Here is a 24,623-nt window from a genome sequence, read left to right as displayed (position 1 = left end):
CACATCCAACAGGTATTTTGCTTACACATGCATCACTCAGCAGTGCAGGATGTATCCCTTTCTTGCCTGCCAGATACCTTGAGCTACATGTCCAGAGCATGCTTTGACACATGCTGGATGTGGCTGATGAAGTGGGTTTCAATGTATGGTAATAGCGGTGCTTTTCGACTCTACTCCAAGTTAAACAGGGTGCATTGGTGCCTGCATGACATTGTAATCACAACACTACTAATTTAATAACCTTTCAATAACCCCTATCATGTTTCAGCATAACCAGGTGAGTCCTGACATATTTTACCACTCAATACTAGTCTTTAACCACCCTGGCGTTCTATTAAGATCGCCAGGGCGGCTGCATGAGGGTTTTTTTTAAATAAAAAAAAAACTATTTCATGCAGCCAACTGAAAGTTGGCTGCATGAAAGCCCACTAGATGGCGCTCCGGAGGCGTTCTTCTGATCGCCTCCGGCGGCCAAAAGTAACACGGAAGGCCGCAATGAGCAGCCTTCCGTGTTTTGCTTACTTCATCGCCATGGCAACGAGCGGAGTGACGTCATGGACGTCAGCCGACGTCCTGACGTCAGCCGCCTCCGATCCAGCCCTTAGCGCTGGCCTACTATTTGTTCCGGCTGCGCAGGGCTCAGGCGGCTGGGGGGACCCTCTTTCGCCGCTGCTCGCGGCGGATCGCCGCAGAGCGGTGGCGATCGGGCAGCACACGCGGCTGGTAAAGTGCCGGCTGCGTGTGCTGCTCTTTATTTCATCAAAATCGGCCCAGCAGGGCCTGAGCGGCACCCTCTGGCGGTAATGGACGAGCTGAGCTCGTCCATACCGCTAAGGTGGTTAATTAATCATATCTAGGGATGCTGAATCATTATTAGAGATGCCTAAAGATCTATAAAGGCACCTTAGTTAATCAAACTTTGTATGTAGGACTTTGATAGTGTCAATATGTATGATACAGAGGCCAACAGAACAATATTGGTGGTTTTCAACAACTGTAATATTAATATTACAATTAACATCCAATAACAGCCAAAGTCACTGACTTGGCCACGTGAGACTTGCACATAAGACTTATGTGTATGAACAAATATTATTTCTACCAAATGTGGTTTGTTTTTCAAAGGAGGTAAAACGAAATCACTCCTACCCAGCACACCATTTTTGTAAAAATATGTCCAGGGCACCTCCAACAGTGTCATTTGGATTAGTATATACCTTTTGGGGCTCTAGTTTTGCATACTTCATGTTTTTAAAACCTCAAGGAGAGCGACTGTTCATCACCTGCACAGCAGACCTGGGATACCGAGCTGGGACAGTCATTTCCCACAGGTTCTGACGGGGGTTGCAAGTTCTTGCAACCCACCGTTGTGAGTATAATAAATATCACCAATCTTTACAAACTATATTGCATTGCACCAATGGGCTCCTGGTCTCTCTCTTCTTTAGAATCTTGGAGGCTGCGGGCAACCACCAAGAGTTACACCAGAGTTTTTGCATTCTAAGCCAGTAATCCTCACGTTCATTTTTGTGGACATCAGGTATATGATGATACCTGCATGAAGCTGCTGACTTAAAATTGTATTTAATTAAAAAAAAAAAAACATGAAAATCTAAAAAAAAACACTGTATTGTTTTAAAGTAATGTCTATAACCCCACACTGACTGACATATTTAGCTGGCTGTTGGGCAGACAATCTCAGACACCAATAAACATTCAGAGATTGCACAAAGCCCTGGGGCCTAGGAATCCTGGCCAGGCTTGTCCACTAGATGTAATATGCTGTTTACTCAGATTCACTGGTGTTGAGCAAATCTTATAAAGACTACAAGGGATAAAGACTACATCAATTTTGATTGGGTAAATCTCTTTATCACGACCTTTCAAGGAGGACACTGTTGCAGAGGATAGCGGTAAAGTAACGGCTTAAAGCTATCAGACAGAAGGGACCATACAAACCTGTTCAGACAAGCCTATAATTTGCAATATTTGGTGTAGTTTTGTGCCAACTTTAGCAGTTAGTAGAAAGCCCCCGTACATGCTATTATCACCATTGCCACATATGTTAATGGGGAATACTGGGAACAAGTCACAAAAATAATTACTCAAAAATACCTTGTTGTTTTAGAAAATGGATTTTTAAATATGCAAATAAAAATTGTTTTTTAAACTGTCATTTTTGAGTTTCAAAACCATTTTTCTTTGCATTTTTAAAATCGATTTTCTCAAAAAACTACAAGGTCTTGGAAAAAAGCATGCCGGCAGAAATCCAGCAGCAGCCCCTGCTCTCACTCACCTCCCTGGGGTACTGCGCTGCAATTTTCCCTCCATCCTGCAGGTTTCGCTGTAACTCTATAGTTAGATCACTGACGGTGATCTGAACAGCTCTGTGGAGAGGAAGTAGAATGGCTGCTTGAGTCTGGATCCCCCGGGAGGTGAGTAAAAACGCCTGGTGTGCTCCATTGCTCTGCATTGAGCTCCCGGCAGCTAGCCTAAGCGTAGCTCGGGGTTACCGCCAGGGAGGTTAAAATATGTAGCAATTTTGGTGTCCAAATTGCCACAGCTTTTATCTTGCTTTGTTATTTTGAAGAACATGAAAGCTGTTGTATAATAGATATTGTCCCTAAATAATGGTTCATTTTTCTACTTTCACTTTTCTATTGAACTTATATTTGATTCAGATGCACACCTGGATCAGAACATGAACCTAATTGTACTGTAGAGGAGAAGGAAACAATTGCCAGCAACAGTTTCTGCGGAATAATTACTGACAAAGATGGTCCATTCAAAGACTGCCATGGTGTTATTGACCCACTGGTTTACTTTAATAACTGTGTCTATGATATGTGTGAACTGAACCTGGATCTAGGTGCCTTGTGTGATAGTCTTCAGTCGTACACTCAGGCCTGTCAGTTGCAAGGAGTAACAGTTGGCTCTTGGAGAAATGATTCTTTTTGCCGTAAGTACATGAGACTGTAACCGCAACTATAAAAACAGAATTTTTCCACTATTCTATCCTGCTCCTGCCTTCATTTTTGTAAAAACTATATTCTAAGTACAACAACTAACCATATGTGGGAAAGTTAAAAAGTAAAACCTTACTATAATTGTTAATGTTCAGTAGAATTGTCTGGGACCATAGGGAGAAGTAAAAATTGTACGGTTTTTGAAGTGGTTCCCGACTCAATCAGGGAATTTCTTTATAGTGGTAGCTAGGATCCAATTTAGCAGCTCTTGGTAACTTTCAGTGTCCACTTGCAATGGTTGACAGTGGTACATCTCTTTCCTCTCCGCCCATATCTATGGTAATAAACACAGCTGCCTGCCCATTTAAGAGCTCTAATGGAACTGCAAATCAGTGGTGTCCTTCATTGTGCTCATTATATCCCATCCGCTTAATTTCTGCCAAAGTTCAGCATGCTGATGATGATTACGACATTCCCTCTACCCTCACCTCATACAAAGAGTAATTCAGTCAACGGGGCTCAGGTAAATACATATCATCTCATGCAAAAGTAATGTGAAAGTTAACCTGCTTAATTCAGCATAGATTGCACTACTAACAGAGGATGGAAATGTTACCTCAAGGGAAGCTGGGATATATTTTACAATGAATTATTTTTAAACACTAACAGGCCTTCTCTTCCTGCAGATCAAATAGTAGTTAGTGTTGGGCGAACAGTGTTCGCCACTGTTCGGGTTCTGCAGAACATCACCCTGTTCGGGTGATGTTCGAGTTCGGCCGAACACCTGACGGTGCTCGGCCAAACCGTTCGGCCATATGGCCGAACTAAGAGCGCATGGCCGAACGTTCCCCGAACGTTCGGCTAGCGCTGTGATTGGCCGAACGGGTCACGTGGTTCGGACCCGAACGCGCTCTGATTGGCCGAACTGTCACGTGGTTCGGGTAAATAAATACCCGAACCACGTCATATCTCCGCCATTTGTCTGTGGGTTTAGCTTTGGGTAGGCAGGCAGGGTAGTTCGCGCTCCAGCCACGCTAGCCAGGGTCACCCCCAGTCATTGTGTGTCACTGCTGGGAACAGTAGTACACCGCTCGTTCAGCCACACTATATAGCATTCTGTGTACTGTTCTGTGTCTGCTGGGAACAGTAGTACACCGCTCGTTCAGCCACACTATATAGCATTCTGTGTACTGTTCTGTGTCTGCTGGGAACAGTAGTACACCGCTCGTTCAGCCACACTATATAGCATTCTGTGTACTGTTCTGTGTCTGCTGGGAACAGTGGTACACCGCTCGTTCAGCCACACTATATAGCATTCTGTGTACTGTTCTGTGTCTGCTGGGAACAGTAGTACACCGCTCGTTCAGCCACACTATATAGCATTCTGTGTACTGTTCTGTGTCTGCTGGGAACAGTAGTACACCGCTCGTTCAGCCACACTATATAGCATTCTGTGTACTGTTCTGTGTCTGCTGGGAACAGTAGTACACCGCTCGTTCAGCCACACTATATAGCATTCTGTGTACTGTTCTGTGTCTGCTGGGAACAGTGGTACACCGCTCGTTCAGCCACACTATATAGCATTCTGTGTACTGTTCTGTGTCTGCTGGGAACAGTAGTACACCGCTCGTTCAGCCACACTATATAGCATTCTGTGTACTGTTCTGTGTCTGCTGGGAACAGTAGTACACCGCTCGTTCAGCCACACTATATAGCATTGTTTACTGACACTATATAGCAGACTATATAGCATTGTGTGTACACCGCTCAGCCAGACTATATACCATTGTTTACTGACACTCTGTGTACACCGCTCAGCCAGACTATATACCATTGTTTACTGCCACTCTGATTCTGCTGGGAACAGTAGTACACCGCTCGCTCAGCCAGACTATATACCATTGTTTACTGCCACTCTGATTCTGCTGGGAACAGTAGTACACCGCTCGCTCAGCCAGACTATATACCATTGTTTACTGACACTATATAGCAGACTATATAGCATTGTGTGTACACCGCTCAGCCAGACTATATACCATTGTTTACTGACACTCTGTGTACACCGCTCAGCCAGACTATATACCATTGTTTACTGCCACTCTGATTCTGCTGGGAACAGTAGTACACCGCTCGCTCAGCCAGACTATATACCATTGTTTACTGCCACTCTGATTCTGCTGGGAACAGTAGTACACCGCTCGCTCAGCCAGACTATATACCATTGTTTACTGACACTATATAGCAGACTATATAGCATTGTGTGTACACCGCTCAGCCAGACTATATACCATTGTTTACTGACACTCTGTGTACACCGCTCAGCCAGACTATATACCATTGTTTACTGCCACTCTGATTCTGCTGGGAACAGTAGTACACCGCTCGCTCAGCCAGACTATATACCATTGTTTACTGACACTATATAGCAGACTATATAGCATTGTGTGTACACCGCTCAGCCAGACTATATACCATTGTTTACTGACACTCTGTGTACACCGCTCAGCCAGACTATATACCATTGTTTACTGCCACTCTGATTCTGCTGGGAACAGTAGTACACCGCTCGCTCAGCCAGACTATATACCATTGTTTACTGACACTCTGTGTACACCGCTCAGCCAGACTATATACCATTGTTTACTGCCACTCTGATTCTGCTGGGAACAGTAGTACACCGCTCGCTCAGCCAGACTATATAGCATTGTGTTTACTGCCACTCTGTGTACACCGCTCAGCCACACTATATAGCATTGCGTACTCTGCCAGTCAGTGTGTATATTGCTGGGATCAGTAATACTCCACTCACCGTCAACCACTATATGAGCTCAACATGAGTTCCCCAGAGACCTCCGCTGTGAGCAGCACTCCCAACAACAGCAACAGCCAACGCCCCACGCAAGCTATAACATCCACCCCAGCAGCCAGTGGTCAGCAGCAGCCCTCCCCGGAGGAGAACGTTGTGTCCATCAGTCCGTCGCCAGAGCGATTAATGAGGGCTGCCATTGAGGAGATGATGGGGCCTGATGTGGAGGAGGAGGTCTGGCTCAGGCCAGCATCCCAAGTTAATGTTGAGGACGATGAGGGGTCTGTGTCTGGGGATGTTGGGGTGGCAGAGGTGGTGGGTGGGTCAGACTCAGGAGAAGAGTTGTATGATGAGGATGATGATCGGGACCATCTGTATGTGCCTCAGAGTCCGACCCCGGAAAACATGTTGTATCGTGTGTTTAGGTACTAAAATCTGCGATCCCTCCCAGTAGTGTTGGGCGAACAGTGTTTGCCACTGTTCGGGTTCTGCAGAACATCACCCTGTTCGGGGTGACTATATAGCAGACTATATAGCATTGTGTTTAATGCCACTCTGTGTACACGGCTCAGCCACACTATATAGCATTGTGTTTACTTCCACTCTGTGTCTGCTGGGAACAGTAGTACACCGCTCACCCGCCACTGTATAGCATTGTGCTCTGTGTCACTGCTGACAATAGTGGTACACCGCTCACCCACCACTGTATAGCATTTCTGTACTGCCACTGTACTGCTGCCAGTCAGCGTGTACTTTAAGGATAAGTGAAATGAGGAAGAAATCCGGTGAAAGAGGGAGGGGCAAGGGAAGAGGTGTTTCCCCTGACGGTTCACGTACAGGCCACAGGGGAGCACCCAAGAAAACCCACTCAATACTGCCCATGTTGTCCAGGACAACAACCCTCACAGATCCAAAAGAACAGGACCAGATAATTACTTGGATGACCTCTCAAGCGTCCAGCAGTGGGTTAAGCAGCACCAGCACATCACGCACGAGGTCCGAGTCCTCAGCCAGTTAAAGTCTGGGCTTTCTTTGAAGACTGCACTGAGGATGTTACCATGGCGATTTGCAAGGTGTGCAAGACCCGCCTGAGCAGGGGGAAAAGTATTAACAACCTCTCCACCACCAGCATGAGCCGCCACATTCTATCCAAACATCCCACTCTGTGGGCAAACGCGGCAGGACAGGGTACCACCGTACCACCAGCAACACTGCCTCCCTTGGGTTCACCAGACTCACCACCAGACCCGCCTCAGCAGCAGCAGTAGCCCAGCCATTGCGTGGTTCACAACATTCACAAACATCAGACGATGCTGACACTGTCACTTTCCGGACTAGTGCTCTTGAGGTCTCCCAGTGTTCATCAAACACAACAACCAACAGCCCTTCGGTGTGCAGCGCTACGGTTGAGTTGTCTGTCTCTGAGATGTTTGAGCACAAGAGGAAATTGCCAGCAAATGACCCCCGGGCCGTGGCAGTAACAGCCAGCCAGCATAGCCAAGCTTCTGGCCTGCGAAATGCTGCCATATCGAGTGGTGGAGACAAACAGCTTCAAGGGCATGATGTCAGTGGCCATCCCACGTTACGTGGTTCCCAGCCGCTACCACTTTGCGCGCTCTGCAGTGCCTGAGTTGCATGAGCACGTGGTCAGCTAAATAACCCGAAGCTTGAAGAATGCCGTTGCCTGCAAGGTTCACCTCACCACTGACACCTGGACGAGTGCGTTCGGCCAGGGTCGATACATCTCCCTTACCGCGCACTGGGTGAACCTTGTGGAGCCTGGCAGCGATTCCTCACCTGCTACGGCGCGGGTGTTGCCCACGCCGCAAACAGCTGCACCGCCGTCCCTCCCACTGGATAACAACAGCAGCACCTACCTCTCTGACTCCTTCTCCTCCAACGCATCTCAAAGCTGTACCTCATCCGGAAACGCTAACCCAGCACCAGCAGCAGTAGGATCGTGGAAGCAGTGCAGCACAGCTGTTGGCATGCGTCAGCAAGCGTTGCTGAAGCTGATCTGCCTTGGGGATAAGCAGCACACAGGGGAGGAAATTTGGAGGGGAATAAAGGAACAGACGGATTTGTGGCTGGCACCGCTGGACCTGAAACCGGGCATGAAGCTAGACACCTGGCACGAACTGGCAATGTACGCAATAGAGGTGCTGGCTTGCCCGGCAGCCAGCGTTATGTCGGAACGCTGTTTCAGTGCTGCCGGAGGCATCATCACAGATCGGCGTATCCGCCTCTCCACAGAAAATGCAGACCGTCTGACTCAAATTAAAATGAATCAATCCTGGATTGGAAACGACTACGCAACACTCCTGGACCCCAACCAAGTAACATGACCGATGAACATCTGGGATGGTTTAGCGTTTCCGGTCCCTGTTTATTGAACCTCTCATCTGTATTACATTTATGACTGCATGGCGGCAAAAAGCATTGCTGCTATATCCGCACGCTTTTTGTCCTCATGCAAGGCCTGGGTTGTTGTGTCTCACAAAGCGTGGCCTTCTCCTCCTGCGCCTCCTCCTGTTCCATCACGTGTGCTGCTGCTGCTGCTGCTGGGTTACCGTTGCCGGTCCCTGTTTATGGAACCTCTTATCTTTATTACATTTATGACTACATGGCGGTACAAAGCATGCTATCCGCACGCTTTTTGTCCTCATGCAAGGCCTGGGTTGTTGTGTCTCACAAAGCGTGGCCTTCTCCTCCTGCGCCTCCTCCTGTTCCATCACGTGTGCTGCTGCTGCTGCTGCTGCTGCTGGGTTACCGTTGCCGGTCCCTGTTTATGGAACCTCTTATCTTTATTACATTTATGACTACATGGCGGTACAAAGCATGCTATCCGCACGCTTTTTGTCCTCATGCAAGGCCTGGGTTGTTGTGTCTCACAAAGCGTGGCCTTCTCCTCCTGCGCCTCCTCCTGTTCCATCACGTGTGCTGCTGCTGCTGCTGCTGCTGCTGGGTTACCGTTGCCGGTCCCTGTTTATGGAACCTCTTATCTTTATTACATTTATGACTACATGGCGGTACAAAGCATGCTATCCGCACGCTTTTTGTCCTCATGCAAGGCCTGGGTTGTTGTGTCTCACAAAGCGTGGCCTTCTCCTCCTGCGCCTCCTCCTGTTCCATCACGTGTGCTGCTGCTGCTGCTGCTGCTGGGTTAGCATTGCCGCGTGGTCCCTGTTTATTGAACCTCTTATCTTTATTACATTTATGACTACATGGCGGTACAAAGCATGCTATCCGCACGCTTTTTGTCCTCATGCAAGGCCTGGGTTGTTGTGTCTCACAAAGCGTGGCCTTCTCCTCCTGCGCCTCCTCCTGTTCCATCACGTGTGCTGCTGCTGGGTTAGCGTTGCCGCGTGGTCCCTGTTTATTGAACCACTTATCTTTATTACATTTATGACTGCATGGTGGTACAAAGCATGCTATCCGCACGCTTCTTGTCCTCATGCAAGGCCTGGGTTGTTGTGTCTCAAAGCGTGGCCTTCTCCTCCTGCGCCACCCTCCTCCTGTTCCATCACGTGTGCTGCTGCTGGGTTAGCGTTACCGGTCCCTTTTCCTGGAACCTCTTATATGTATTACATTTATGACTGCATGCCGACAAAAAGCATGTTACCTGTGCAAAGAAAACAGACATTTCCCGCATTTAAAAGACAGTTTTCCCTTTGAAACTTTAAAATCGATTTTCTCAAAAACTATAAGCTCTTTTTGCTAAAAAAATTTTCCTCTTGTACCCACTCCCAAGGTGCACATACCCTGTAAATTTGGGGTATGTAGCATGTAAGGAGGCTTTACAAAGCACAAAAGTTCGGGTCCCCATTGACTTCCATTATGTTCGGAGTTCGGGTCGAACACCCGAACATCGCGGCCATGTTCGGCCTGTTCGGCCCGAACCCGAACATCTAGATGTTCGCCCAACACTAATAGTAGTATGTGTGGTGTTTAGGATAATTACAGGTATTTTACAAGTACCTTCCAGCCATACCAGTAGCCTTTCCTAATATAAGACTCTATCTTTCTATAAAGCACCTTGTGTTTGTGCATTGGTGGTGGACTTGGCCATATGGAGACTTTATTTATTCATTATAGAGATTATTTTTCCTCTTACATAAAATGCACTATCATGTTTTACTTAGAAAACTGGGTTCCAAAAACCATACATCTGGTTGTATTTATTTATAGACTATTCCATAGTATCAAAAGGAGCTGAAGCTGGACTTTCTTAACTAATTTGTGTTCCTATGCTTTTCTGCTCATGATGATCCACTAGATGAGGCCTGAGCCAACTATGGCCCTCAGGCCGGATTCGGCCAATGGCAGTTGTAAAGCCAGCCTCTAGATGATCGGATTCCTCTCCTTCCATCCTCTCCCTCCCATGCCATGCCAGCATGCGACAACACAAGGAACTTACCCAATCGCTCATTCCAGTGACTATCTCCAGGTCAATGGTGGCGTCATGTGACATGCTGTCATTATATACCAGTGTGTCACATGACACCACTGTTGCCATGCAGAGAGCGCCACTAAAACAAGCGATTGGGCAAGTTAAACCCAATCTTTTGCCTGCACAAACTCTGAACTCATTCTACTGGAATGCGGCCTGATCCTGCACAAGTTTGCCTGATCGCTCATGGATGCAAAGAGGCCGTACACATTAGATTCTCAGAAGAGGTGGCCCCAACCAGGCACCTTGACTGAGAGCTAGTGTTTGTATAAGGCTTTAGTTATGTGAGTTATTAACTGAAGTATGGTTGTTTTTGCCATATTTTACTTATTTGATTGTACCTTATATAATAATAGCAAATGTTTTCAGGTAAGTGGTTAACCACCTTACAACCGAAAGGCGGCCACAGGGTGGCTCCCCCAGGACCACCTAACGCTGATTGGCATCAAGTCCTGGGAGAGTGTCCCCGTTTGAATGATGGAGCTCTGCTCCATCAACAGTCTGCCACCAGCAGCGATCCCCACTGGCAGAATGTAAAGCAAACAAACGTCCGTTTATTTATGTTGTACAGCTCTGCGGTCTAATGAAGCACTGTACTGGGGACAGCCCTGTGACTTGACTGTCTCCTGGAGACACTTCGAACGCGATATCCTCTCATAGGCTGATGTCCCTGATCGGCTGTCGGGAGGAAAATAAATAAATAAAAAAATAGACAATTTTATTAAAAATTAAATTACAAATAAATTAATAAAAAAACAACAACACTCTGCAGCAGTGCTTAGAGCCCACCAACAGAAAGCTCTATTGGTGGGCAGAAAAGGGGGTGGGAATTCGTCTGTGTGCTAAGTTGTTCGGCTCTGCAACGAGCTATTAAAGCTGCAGAGCACTGAATTGTAAATGATAGTCTGGTCACTGGGGGGGGGGGGGGGTTCTGTGGTCCTTAAAGGGACTCCGAGCTCAGCCAAAAAATGAAAGTTGTACTCACCTGGGGCTTTCTCCAGCCCAGTGCTGGTCGGGAGGTCCCACGACGGCGTCCTGGCTCCTCTCCGAGTCCCCGCTCCGGAATGGCTGACCGGCTGCAGCCCGGGCGACACTCGGCCGAGTGTCGGGCTGCTCCTTCCGCGTATGACGTGGCTGACGTCACACGCCGGCCGCCTCGCGTCATCACGGCGGCCGGTGTGGCAGTACTGCGCATGCGCGTTTAAAGCGCGCATGCGCCGTACTGCCACGCTGGCCGCCGTGATGATGCGAGGCGGCCGGGGAGTGACGTCAGCCGCGTCATACGCGGAAGGAGCAGCCCGACACTTGGCCGAGTGTCGCCCGGGCTGCGGCCAGTCAGCCATTCTGGAGCGGGGACTTGGAGAGGAGCCAGGACGCCGTCGTGGGACCTCCCGACCAGCACTGAGCTGGAGAAAGCCCCAGGTGAGTACAACTTTCATTTTTTGGCTGAGCTCAGAGTCCCTTTAAGTGGTCAAGTTCTCCAACATGTTTTTAAATGTTTCTAAATATTCACATTTTACTGATATAAATGTGTTTAAAATTACATTTGATTTAATTTGTTTCTTGCCTCCACAGCCCTGAAGTGTCCACCAAATAGTCATCATGAGCACTGTGGAACAGCCTGTCCAGCTACTTGTGTCACTCCAGGATCACCATCCAACTGTCATCTGCCCTGCACAGAGGGGTGTCTTTGTGATGACGGCTATGTTCTCTATGATAAGAAGTGTGTCCCAATCCACCAGTGTGGATGTTGGGATGGTGACAAGCATTACCCTGTAGGCTCTGAATTCTGGACAGACGATACCTGTTCCCTTAAATGTAGATGTCCATCTGCTGGAGGCAGTTTAGTGTGCAATTCTGAATCATGTTCAACTGGAAAATACTGTGGCATAACAAATGGAATACCTGACTGCTATGATCTTACATTTGGCAATTGTATAATTTATGGTGATCCTCACTACAACACCTTTGATAAGGAAGCTCATCACTTCATGGGAATTTGTACATATACTCTAGCCAAGCTTTGCACAAATCATACGTCTCTGCCAAACTTTAACATTGAAGCAAAAAATGAACACCGGGGGAATCCAACAGTGTCTTGGGTGCAGAGAGTTATGGTCGAAGTTTATGGTCATAAAATAACGATTGTTAAAAATGAGCCCAGTCGGGTTTTGGTAAGTTTCAGAGAGTATTCTTTTTCATATTACTGTCATAAATGTGTTAGCAGAAATAAAGATATCTCATCAGTGCAGAAAGCAATACGCAATCAATATGCCATGCCAATAACCCTTTACACATATAGAGAAATTATTCTTACACATTTCCTCATTTTATCTGAGACAGAAAATAATGCTTAAACTCAAATCTGGATAATTATTACTATTATTATTTATTTATATTTTATGCCAATATCTTTCATAAAATGGTATAGACTACAAAACAGACAATGGTGGGGGGCATAGATACAATGCACAGTACAGTTAAGAAGAAACAGGAAACACTAGGAGGAGACCCCTGCCATTCCAAGTGAGCTCACAATCTAGAGAGTTGTGAGGTGGAGCCACTAGGTGAGGAGATAAAGGGGTTAGCAGATAAGGCAGTGAGTCTTAACATCTGGCGATAACAAATTAAAGGCTTGTCTGAAGAGGTGGATTTAAGAGTGCATTTTAAAGTTTCCCGGTTCAAAGCATGATGGACATACTGAGGGAAAGAGTTCCAAAGGAGTGACAATCAAGAGGAGCCTTGGATGTAAGAATGAGAGGGGGTGACTAAACTAAAAGACAAAAGGTTCACGGGAGGAGTGAAATTTCTGGGAGGAGTTGTATTTGTAGATTAGTGTGCAAATGTATGGAAGGGACAGCTTATGGAGAACTTTGAATGATAGGATCAGTAATTCTAGATTGTTTGGGTAATTGGCAGTCAATGGAGGGTTTGGCAGAGATCAGAGGAGTGGGAGGATGGGTGGATGAGATGGGCAGTAGATATCACACATTCTAACCTCTTATGAAAGGCACAAAAGTTTTAGACCGACTCTGCATTTATATAAATTGAACAAAAGGCTCTTTATGGTGGATAACATTTTATGAATTTATTGGCATAAATAAAAAAGCTTACTGTCAGGCTTGTCTGGTCAATGACTGTAGGTCAGGCTGTATGCCCATATGACTGACCTATAGCCCAGCCCGTAACACCTGTGAATACTCCTACCTAACACAATATTATAATACACCCTGCAGGTAGATGTAGATTACAGACTGACAGATAGTAATCCACCAACAGAACCTGATAACTTAGCAATGCAATGGTCACAGTATTCACAAATATATATGTTATAGTCACCTGAGGCCTAGAGGATGAGGCAATCCAGACAAATGAGTCAGATGACTGCAAGGACAGATGCTCCAGAGTGGTAAGGCAGTCCAGATGTACTTTACAGAGATAACGTAGTCAGGTTAAGCCGAGGTCAGTGCAGGCAGCATTCATGCAAGTCCGTGTCCAAGCAGAGGTCAATCCAGGTAGCCAGCAAGAGTAGTTCAGGTATCAGGCAGTGGTCGGCAACAGGAGTCAATCAGAGGTTAGCGTGGTCAGGACACAAGCTGTAATCAGCAACAGGAATCAATCAGAGGTTAGCGTGGTCAGGACACAAGCTGTAATCAGCAACATGAATCAATCAGAGGTTAGCGTGGTCAGGATACAAGGCAATAGTCGGCAACAGGAATCAATCAGAGTTTAGCAAGGACAGGATACAAGCAGTAATCGGCAACAGGAATCAATCAGGAAGAGAGCGCATACCCAGCAACAAGCCACAGCTAATGCTATCACGGGCAATTACTAGGGGTGCTCACCTGGCTTAAATACAAGGACTAACCAATCAGAAACAGAATTGGAAGCAACCAATAATATTCCAGCTGATAGCTGACACACAAACACAAACGTGGATACTAATAATACTTTCTTAGATTGTGAGCTCACTCAGTCATCTAAATCTGGCCAGTGGTGTGTTTGGGTGGTGTTGGATGGTGGGTCTGCGTGAGGAGGTGGCCATCTCATGGGTTTTTAAAGTTGTAAGACAGTTATATAAATGTCTCAATAAAATGTATACTTTTATAGATATATGTGGGAGTTTCCCCCCTTTTTTTGTCTAGTATAACTGGAAGTACCTGTAGAAATTAGTTTCCTCTCCCATATATTGTGTACACACATGGATACTGTTTACATCAGCGGAGCCCAAACTGAGAGCGCGTCCTCCGCCTGTCCAATGGGAGCTGAGTGCCATCCTGCACTCCAGTGACGTCAGTGGCTCGCAGAGACCCGGAAATCCATGCTGCACATCAGGTTTTGGCGTTCTGCTGCGAGGATCTTACATTTAAAAACAATTTATAAAAGATCACATGTAGCCCTATGATATTTTGATTTGGATTTGGGTGTTGTTTTGACTCATATTAGAGGTTTAATCTGGTGAGTTTTTGTACTATGAGCAGTGGCAATATATTTTGTTTCAGTGACATCCTCCAGTATTCTTTTAGCATTATGGATTCAACATACTGGGGGACTGGGTGTTGCAATAATTATAACATTATTTTGTTTATGTATGACTGAACTGTGAAAACATTTTTCATTTGTTGCGCTTTGTTTTTAATTGTATTCCTAGTGGTACGTGGCGTGCTATGGTAGTTATCGTTATGATTGTGTTAGTGTTTTGCTAACTAAACCCATGTGTTTTGGCTTACAGGTTGATGGTATATGGACAAACCTTCCAGTCATCTTAGTCAATGGATCTCTGACAGTGAAACAAAGTGGTCGATATGTCATTCTAGAGACTGATTTCCATCTCACAGTCTCTTATGACACAGACCACACAGTAGATGTAAAAGTTCCAACTACATATTTCAACCTGACCTGTGGACTGTGTGGCAACCTAAATGGCATTCCATATGATGACTATTTGATGCCAGACGGACAGTTGGCACAAAACTCTAATCAGCTTGGAGAGAGTTGGCAAGTGGAAGATGATGATCCATTGTGTAACACAATTGTTCCTACCCCTCCACCTCCATGTCCACCAGAAACTGAAGAATTCTATTCCAGCAACCAGTTCTGTGGTTTGTTAACCAGTAAAGATGGTCCATTTAAAGCTTGTCACTCAGTCATCAACCCAGACCGCTTCTTTGAAAGTTGTGTATTTGATCTGTGTGCTCTTGGCGAAGGCCCATTATGTAAAGCACTGGAATCATATGCTGATGCTTGCCTAAGAGTAGGAGTCGCCATTGCTTGGAGAAATGCTACTTTCTGTTGTAAGCATTCTTTTTGGATTTGAAATAGAATATTCTCTTGTCATAATTATCATATTTAGTAATACATTTTTGGGGGGATTGATTCCATCAATCTGATCAGAATGGTTAGTAGCTTTCCTTCCATTAATGGACCTGAATGATCATTTCCGATCGATGTTACGATTGAATCAGACAATTAAACACAGAATTGTATCATTACTTTTATGAAGTTCAAAACATCACATGTTGCATAATTATATTAGATCTCTTGTAATGATTCTGTTTATACCAATCAATCAGAATATAAAAGCAGAATAATTAATACATTTTTATAGATAATATTCAAAGAAGAATAAAATAATAAATGGATGTTTTGTAATTTGGTTTATCTTGTCTTTTACATTTACACTTAGCCATCTCATGTCCTGGCAACAGTCACTACAATCCATGTGCCAGCGCTTGTCCTGCCACATGCCTGGACCAGAATGCACCACACAACTGCACTAAGCCATGCACTGATTCTTGTGAATGTGATGATGGCTTTGTACTCAGTGGCCCCACCTGTGTACCCCAAAGTGAATGTGGATGTTTCTATGATGGCAAGTACTATCAGGTCAGTTGTAATATCATGGAAAACTATATTGTTTTTGATACAGAGCAAACTTACTTGACAGCTCTAATCACGGCTGTATTTATTCTGTTTTTACATGTAAATTTTCAAAAAAGTTGTAATACGCATATAATGTGAATACATATTAGCTGGGTGCCACTCAGTTCGGCGCAGGGAGAGCCAAATGGCGGCTCTCCCTGCTGCTGCAAAACTCCTCAGTGGCAGTAAATACTATTCTCCCTCCGAGTTGTCACAACTCAGTGGGAGATGTAATTTAGGGTCCAGCAGCTGCTGGAGCCCTAAATTACTGCTACACGGGGTGCGCAGCAAAGCATTGCTGCTGTGATGACGACCAGCTTCAGTAAAATAACCGGCTTCGATATAATGTATAGTTATATTGTGTATTTGCTGACAATTCTATTATTTTAAAATATGAGAATCTTATTTGAAAATTAATTGTAAATGATAAATTCTACAGAGAGATTAAATGTTTTTTTGGAATGGGGCTGTGGACCTTATTACACATGAGTAAAAAATAATCATATGATTTGTAAGGAGGAAAACATCTGATGATCATAGTCATTTTATTCAGGGCACATAATATTATGATGAAAATAATTACACCGTGGTTACATCTATCATGTTGGAGAAGAACCTCTAATTTAAAATTTTAATTTTGACTGATTCATTTTGAAGGGCCTTTAAATTATTTATGTAAAAATGCCCTAAAGCAGAATGAAACCCAGCATTTCTTCTTTGCTCTAAAAAAATATTTACAGCATATTATATACAACCAGCATTTTTTTTACTAGAACAGCATTCAAAGGTTACACACAGGACTTGAAAGTTCAGTGCAGAGAAATCTGGACTCATCCTAAGTGGAGATAATGTTATCTTGTGTTTACTTAATTGTAGCAAGTGAAGAATGTGACACATTCTCTGACTGTGCAGACTCTCCTGGACACAGACTGACACTCACAGCATTTCTGCCTTCAAAACATAATGAATAAAACCAGTTATGAATAAAATGCAAAGTTAGCTCTCAAAGCAAAAAACAAATATGATAACCGTATGGCATATAAAAAGTAAAAATACATGTTTTTATTAAATATTATGTCAGGATTTTATACCGCTTTAAACAAAGTGTATGAATTCATAATCTCGATTTTAATATATGCAATCGTGTCTACTTCTTATTTTTACAGAAAGATGAGATGTTCTGGGAAGGGGAATGTGAACATCTTTGCACATGTGTAGGAAATAACCAGGTGACCTGTACTGAGGAAACCTGTGCACCTGATGAGGTCTGCCAAGTCCAAAATGGAATAAAAACCTGTGTGCCGAGAATAACAAGTACCTCCACATCTACTACAACCACTACAGTGACTACCACTACTACTCCTGCTACTACTACAACACCCACCACCACAACCACGACTCCTACTCCACCTACAGTGCCAGGTAAATTATTTGTAATAGAGTAATAATTTTAGCAGAATTATCATTCAAACAAAATTATAGAGTTGCACATATAAGCACAAGAAATACAAAAATTTATTAAAATAAAGCAATAAGATGAAATGAGATGCAAAAAAAAAAAATCAACAACAAAAAAACAAGCATATGTAGTTACCTACTGCAAGTCATAACTTTAGATTCAGTTAAACTGTGTGACAAACAAGGGGTGTTCCAAAAATCTAAAGCCCAACATGAATGATAAATAACTTTGTGTCATATAAATAAAATAAAAACGGATAAGGCACCTGGCCTGGATGGCATAGATCCTTGGGTCCTAAGGGAATTAAGTTCAGTTATCGATAAACCCCTTTATCTTATCTTTTGTGACTCTCTTTCAACTGGCAGGGTTTCAATAGATTGGTGTACAGCCCACATTTTCCCATTATTTAAAGGGAACCTAAACTGAGAGGAAATGGATTTTTCCTTTTAAAATAATACCAGTTGCCTGACTCTCCTGCTGATCCTGTATCTCTAATGCTTTCAGCCACAGCCCCTAAATGAGATGAAAGCATGCACATCAGGTGCTCTGACTGAAGTCAGACTGGATAAGCTGCATGCTTGTTTCAGGTCTGTGACTCAGCCACTATTACAGTCAAAGAGATCAGCAGGACTGCCAGGCAACTGGCATTGTTTAAAAGGAAACATCCATATCCCTCTCAGTTTAGGTTCCCTTTAAGAAGGGCAAAAAATCAGATCCTGGAAATTATAGACCTATAAGCTTAACATCAGTTGTTTGCAAACTATTTGAGGGGGTACTAAGAGATAATACACAAGACTTCATAGCATAAAATCTTATTTCTCAGCATCATGCCGATGCTGAGAAATAAGATTATTTTATGCTATGAAGTCTTGTGCTTACTAAGGGCAGGTCCTGTTTGACTAACATGCTCCATTTTTATGAGGTGGTGAACACTAGTGTGGATATTGGGAATGCTGTAGATGTAATATACTTGGACTTTGCAAAGGCCTTCGACACTGTTCACCACAACAGTCTGGTGCAAAAGTTGAGGATGCAAGTACTGGGGAGAGTCTGTGTGCATGGATAGGGATCTGGCTAATGAACAGAAAACAAAGAGTTGTGGTCAATGGATCATATTCAAAATGGGTGACTGTTAGCAGTGGGGTCCCACAGGGGTCAGTACTGGGTCCAATGTTCTTCAATTTATTTATGAATGACCTAGTAGATGAAGTAGGAAGCAATGTTGCTATTTCTGCAGATGATACAAAATTATGCAGAATCATCAACTCTCAGGAGGATAGTGACATATTGCAAAAGGATCTGGATAGGATGGCTATATGGTGAAATTCAATGTTGAAAAATGTAAAGTAATGCATTTTTGTCATACCAATGGTCTAGCACCATACAAAATAAATGGGATACAGATGGGGACATCAAACTAAGAGAAGGACTTAGGAGTACTTATCGACAGCAAGTTGAATAATCATATTCAATACCAAGCCGCCGCAGCTAAAGCAAATACAATTTTGGGATGCATTAAAAGGGAAATTAAAACATTGCATGCTAGCATAATATTGCCCCCGTTTAAGTTTCTGGTAAGGCCACATCTGGAATATGGAATTCAGTTCTGGGCACTGCATTACAGGAAAATATTGCAGTTTTAGATCAGAAACGGGCTACAAAATTGATTAGAGGGATGAAATGTCTCACCAGGAAAGGTTAAATAAACTGGGCTTATTTAGTCTGGAGAAAAGACACCTTAGAGGAGATCTAATTAACATGTATAAATACACCAGAGTGCAATATAAAAACTTGTCAGAAGAGCTTTTTTGTCCTTAGGCTTTTACAAAGGACTAGAGGACATGATCTGCGCATGGAGTAATGAAATGTTTCAACCATTTATTTAGGAAATGGTTCTGTACAGTAAGAGTGATTCAAATGTGGAATGTATTGCCACAAGAAGTAGTTATGGCACATTTTATATCTGTGTTTAAAGAGATACTGAGCAGGTTGTAAACTCACAATTTGTACTTACCTGGGGCTTCCTCCAGTCCACCATAGGCTGCGAGGTTCCCCGGAATCCTCCTGGCTCCACTGGTGGCTCCGTTAATTGGTGACTTTGGCCTGAAGTCGTCAGTATGAGTCCACGCATGTTACGCGTCATCACGCCGGCCGGCTGGAGGACCTTGCAGCCTACAGAGGGCTGGAGGAAGCCCCAGGTAAGTACAAATTGATTGTACTTGTGATTTTACAACCTGCTCAGTATCCGTTGAAGGGGGGCTTAGATGCTTTCCTTGTGTTGAAAGACATCCATGGCTAGTGACATCCATGGCTATAATTACTAGGTAATTCCCAGTGGTGTTAATCCAGGGATTTTATCTGAGTCGGGAAGGATTTTTTTTCACTTTTGAGACTAATTGGACCATGCCTTGTAAGCGTTTTTTGCCTTCCTCTGGATCAACAGGAATATGTGAGGGTGCAGGCTAGTCTTGCACTTTAATTCTGGGTTGAACTCAATGGACGTATACTAGTACTGGGAGTGGAGGCGCCCAAAAATAGGTAATGTAATGAAACAAAAAAATATATGGTGGAGGTAGGGTGTCTTTACTACTCCAGATGGAAGAATCCAAACCACAGGGTTAATGTAAGAAGATTAAATTATTTATTCAACACAATTAAAAGGACAATGAGTTTCACTGGTCTCAGCCCGCTTCTTCAGGTCAAAAGTTTTTAAATGGTATTTTTATTAGTAATTTTTAACTGTAATAATATCTGCTTTGTCATGGCAAAATACCCTAAATGAAATATATCCTACCTTGAAAAAATACATACCGTATATATATATATATACTGTATATACTCGAGTATAAGTCTAGAAATGTAGGTCTGATTCACTTCATAAAAGTATAGGGGTCGACTTATACACGAGTTACAATCAACACTGAGCAATATGTGTACTATTACTGACATTCCCATTTGCAACAATTTACCAAGTGGTGAGTGATAATTTGAGGAAAGGAAATGCCAAGAAAACGCCAAGAAAACACAGGTCTGAAAGTCTTGGCCACAACAATTTACAAGTAAAGGGGCAGGGGGAAATACTGGGGCTGCATAGGGAGTGAATAATTGCAGCACTTAGGGGCCTGGAATAGTTATTGCCTGCAATTAAGGGACAGGCAGGGTTAATGGCTGCAATACTGTTTGCAGTGCAGTCATTAACCCCTCCTGAGCCCCAAGTGCAGCCATTAACTTTGCTCGGTAGACTTATACTTGAGTCAATAAAAAAGTCCAGCTTAAGAGGGTTGAATATTGGAGTTGACTTATACACGAGGTGGACTTGTATTCAAGTATATACGGTATATATATATATTTACTGTTATATATAAATGTATGAGTGCATTATATTATTATATTTTGTCTCTTGCAGAGAAGTGCCGGTTTGATTGCGATTTTGATGTGGATCTATGCAACTGGCAACAATCAAAAGCTGATTTTATAGACTGGACACACTGGCGTGGACCATCGCCACCAGGATTAATGGGTCCATCTGGAGATCATACATCAGGAGGTAACATGCCTTCATTTATCTCAGTGATGTAGATATTTTGTATTTCAATAAAAAATAACTATATTAATGAGGTCATACAAAAGCTACTAATATCTAATATGAGACTTTAAAGTGAACTTGAAACAGTGTTCACTAAGGGTAAAGCTGTATTTCATGCAGTCTTAGCAGTCTATCAGTGAGACTTGTTTCAAAAAATGAGTGTCACAAATCTAAATGTGGTCCATTTCCTAGTACAACATGTCTGATCCAAACTCAAGAAACACCCCTTACTTTTTCATTTATCATAGATCAACAGTGGAGCAGAGAATAGCTTACAGCTAGTAGGACTAAGCAGGAGACATGGCTAAGCCCTTCAAATCCATCCCCTCATCATCCACTCCAGTACAAATGTATAATCCAGTGAGTGGGTTAGTGGGCTTCAAGGTTTTGTAAGGAATGGTCATGCTGCCTGCTCAGAATCAGAATCAATTTATTTTTCGCCAAGTAAGTTTGTACCTACAAGGAATTTGTCTTGGCAGTTGCTTAACAAACACAAACAAAAACAATACAAGGACAGACAGTGTGAATATTACAAGTTAAGGACGTTATAAGTATAGTGGCAGTAAGCAATGTGAGAATTGTTCATGTTTAGTTCTGTGCTGATTACTTTCAGTCCTAGCAGCTCTAACGTGGTTTAGCATTAAGTATGGCTACCGCTTGAGGAAAAAAAACTGTCCCAACTGTCTTTAAATTAGTCTTTCATCCAATGTATACAATAATGTACGGTTAACGGGAGAGTTAGGCAGGAGCATGGCTGCTGTGTGCACTCCTATAAGTTAATTGGCGTCCCTTTAAAATTGCCCTTAGACTACAATGCACATATGACTTTGTATGACTATGATAGAAATTAGATTGTGCGCCCTTCTGTGGGACAGTTAGTGACAAGACTACTTACTCCTTAAAGCGCTGTAGAAGATGCCCGTCTTCTATAAAAAAAGTATGTATTAGTAATACAATAATTTAACATGGGTGTAACAAACTTACCTGGTGTGGTCTCTGCAGGCTGCTCTGATAGTGCTGAGCAGCTGGAGAGAGTTTCCTCTTCCTCTTTGGTCGGTTGCATCCCCGGCTCCCCTTTAGACGTGAGTAAGCATGTTGGCATCCCGGCTCCCCTGTAGACATGAGCCAGCACCGCGCATCCTTCCAAGACCCTGGGCGAACACGCACAACACGTGGCAGCCTTTATAGGCTGAGAAGACGGTTGTGTGAATCCGGTCAGCTGACACAGCGTTCAGCTGACTAGGAGCAGGATTCTGATTGGCTGGCAGTTTGGGGGTGTGCTGCACTTTCCCTGTGTATTTAAGTGTTGCTCTCTTAGTTCCACGCTGTCCGTTATAACAACCAGGTCACTGAGCGCTGGACTTTGCTCTGCTTCTGAATCTAGTTAGAGTTCTGCTGAGATAGATATATATGCAGTGTTTTGCAATATATATCTATTCTTAGTTAGTATTGTATATTGTATTATTGTGATTGTTTTTCTGTGTATGACCTGGCAAGCCCTCCACTATTGATTAAAGTCTTATCCCTCTGTACTACAGTCATCTGATACCTGATATTGACCTCGGCTAGCCTATCGACCTCGTCTCTGTCTCATCCTTAACTGTACCTCAGGCATCTGATTTATGTGTATGATCCTAGCCTGTAATTGACATTTCTTTGTCTTAGCCCCTTTGTACCACAAATCTCAGACTTCACGTGTATGACCTCAGTTAACGATCTGACCTCGGTTTTCGTATTTTCTGTGTAACTGGTTAGTTTGTATCACAGCCAGCGTTACAATGGGTATTTTATACATTTAAAACTACCAAAGCTTTCTCAAATATTTTTTCTTTCAGATGGCTATTACCTATTCATTGATCCAAGGGATGCTGAAGAAGGAGATTTTGCAATGTTGGAGAGTCCAGACTATTGTTTTACGGGGCAGCAATGTTTACGTTTGTGGTACTTCATGAATGGTCCAGCAGAGTACATGGAGCTGTCAATTTATGCAGTAACAGATTATGGTCTGGAAGATGTTGGATCTGTAGAGCTAGAACCACATGATGCCTGGCGCTTAGAGAGTATTCTCTTGTTTGACAGAGAGATTTTAAAGGCAAGTGTTTTTGCAGAATCATATTATTTGCTAATCCTATAAAATCCACTATAGATTGATATTTTTCAGATAGGTACATGAAGGGACACCAAACTGAATGTATAAAATAGGAACATACAGGTTATGAGGAATAGTGATGGACTTAGCTCTTCCACAAAGACCACAATTTAGTCAAATAAGCTTTATTAGACACTAGGCAAAGCTTTTTCAGCTTATACAAAGCACAGCTTCTGACCAGAAGAAGTGGGCTTTGCCTGAAAATAACCTTGCTGTGTGTCTTATAAAGCGTAGAGTCTACAGGAATAGAGTCTGAAGAAGGCATATTGACTGAAAGCTTACTCTTTTTCTTTTACATTAAATAATAAATGCAATCTACCTGACTCAATACATGCTGCTTTAACTGATGGCTAACGCAGTACAAAACTCTACTGCTGCTATTATAACATTTATTTGATCAAGTTGTGATCTACTTTGGAGGAGAAACACCGCCTTTCCTTTTTTTACATTCAGCCTCTTTTTAATCTATCAGTATAATTAACCCACCATGAGGTTAGGGGGGATTTGTTACACTTCCTTTTGTCCTTAAAGGGCTGCCACCTATGACATCATCCATCAGGATGAGAGTGGGGAAGGGCTTTTGCTCAGTGGTTAGTTCTTAGACAGCCACATCCTTTTTTTATTAAAGCAGACCACAGAATTTTATAAATATTAGTCAATTAGTCCACCAACTCATATTTTAAATGCATACTGTGATAAATGATGTTATTATTTTTTTCTTGTTGTTTTCTTAAACTGAACTGAGGTGGGGTTCTGACAATGCAATGCACATACAGAGGCTGGGTCTGCCTATACTGCCCAGCCTCAGTTGCTATTTCAATCCCCCCTAAGCCCCCCCCTGCGCTCTGCTATTCCCCATAAATCACAGCCGCGCTGTCGACACACAGCGTGTCGCAGCGGCTGTGTTTATCTCTGTACTGTCAGTCTGCCGCTCCCCCCACCTCCTGCATAGCCCTGGTCTCGCCCGCATCCCTTCCTTCCCCACTGATTGGAGGGAAGGGACGCGGGCGGGACTGGAGCTATGCAGGAGGCGGGGGGAGAATGCAGAGTGACAGTACAGATGTAAACACAGCCCGCACAGCGCAGCTGTGATTTATGAGGGATTGCAGAGCGCAGGGGGAACTTAGGGGGGATTGAAATAGCAACAGAGGCTGTGCAGTATAGGCAGACTCAGCCTCTGTACGTGGATTGCATTGTCATAACCCCACCTTGGGTTCTCTTTAAGATCTACCTCAACACATTTTGGGGTTTCTTAGAAACAATTATTAGTTTAAATAGATTTAAA

General features: G+C 43.7%; 1 protein-coding gene across 1 annotated transcript in view; it reads left to right on the top strand.

Moving 5' to 3' along the window:
• The window catches only part of LOC137504741 (IgGFc-binding protein-like), a 188,240-nt gene that overhangs the window by 51,640 nt on the left and 111,977 nt on the right, over window positions 1–24,623 (top strand). Inside the window, exons 21-27 of the mRNA XM_068233324.1 lie at window positions 2,682–2,959; window positions 11,798–12,396; window positions 14,955–15,516; window positions 15,909–16,108; window positions 17,311–17,566; window positions 21,010–21,150; window positions 23,025–23,281. Of these exons, the coding sequence (XP_068089425.1) occupies window positions 2,682–2,959; window positions 11,798–12,396; window positions 14,955–15,516; window positions 15,909–16,108; window positions 17,311–17,566; window positions 21,010–21,150; window positions 23,025–23,281 (2,293 nt within the window). The remainder of the gene's footprint in view (window positions 1–2,681; window positions 2,960–11,797; window positions 12,397–14,954; window positions 15,517–15,908; window positions 16,109–17,310; window positions 17,567–21,009; window positions 21,151–23,024; window positions 23,282–24,623) is intronic.

Source organism: Hyperolius riggenbachi, chromosome 4 (genome assembly GCF_040937935.1).
Source record: "Hyperolius riggenbachi isolate aHypRig1 chromosome 4, aHypRig1.pri, whole genome shotgun sequence".
Lineage (NCBI taxonomy): Eukaryota > Metazoa > Chordata > Amphibia > Anura > Hyperoliidae > Hyperolius > Hyperolius riggenbachi.
Note: the sequence above shows the minus strand (reverse complement) of the source record. Positions and strands in the feature narration are given on the sequence as shown.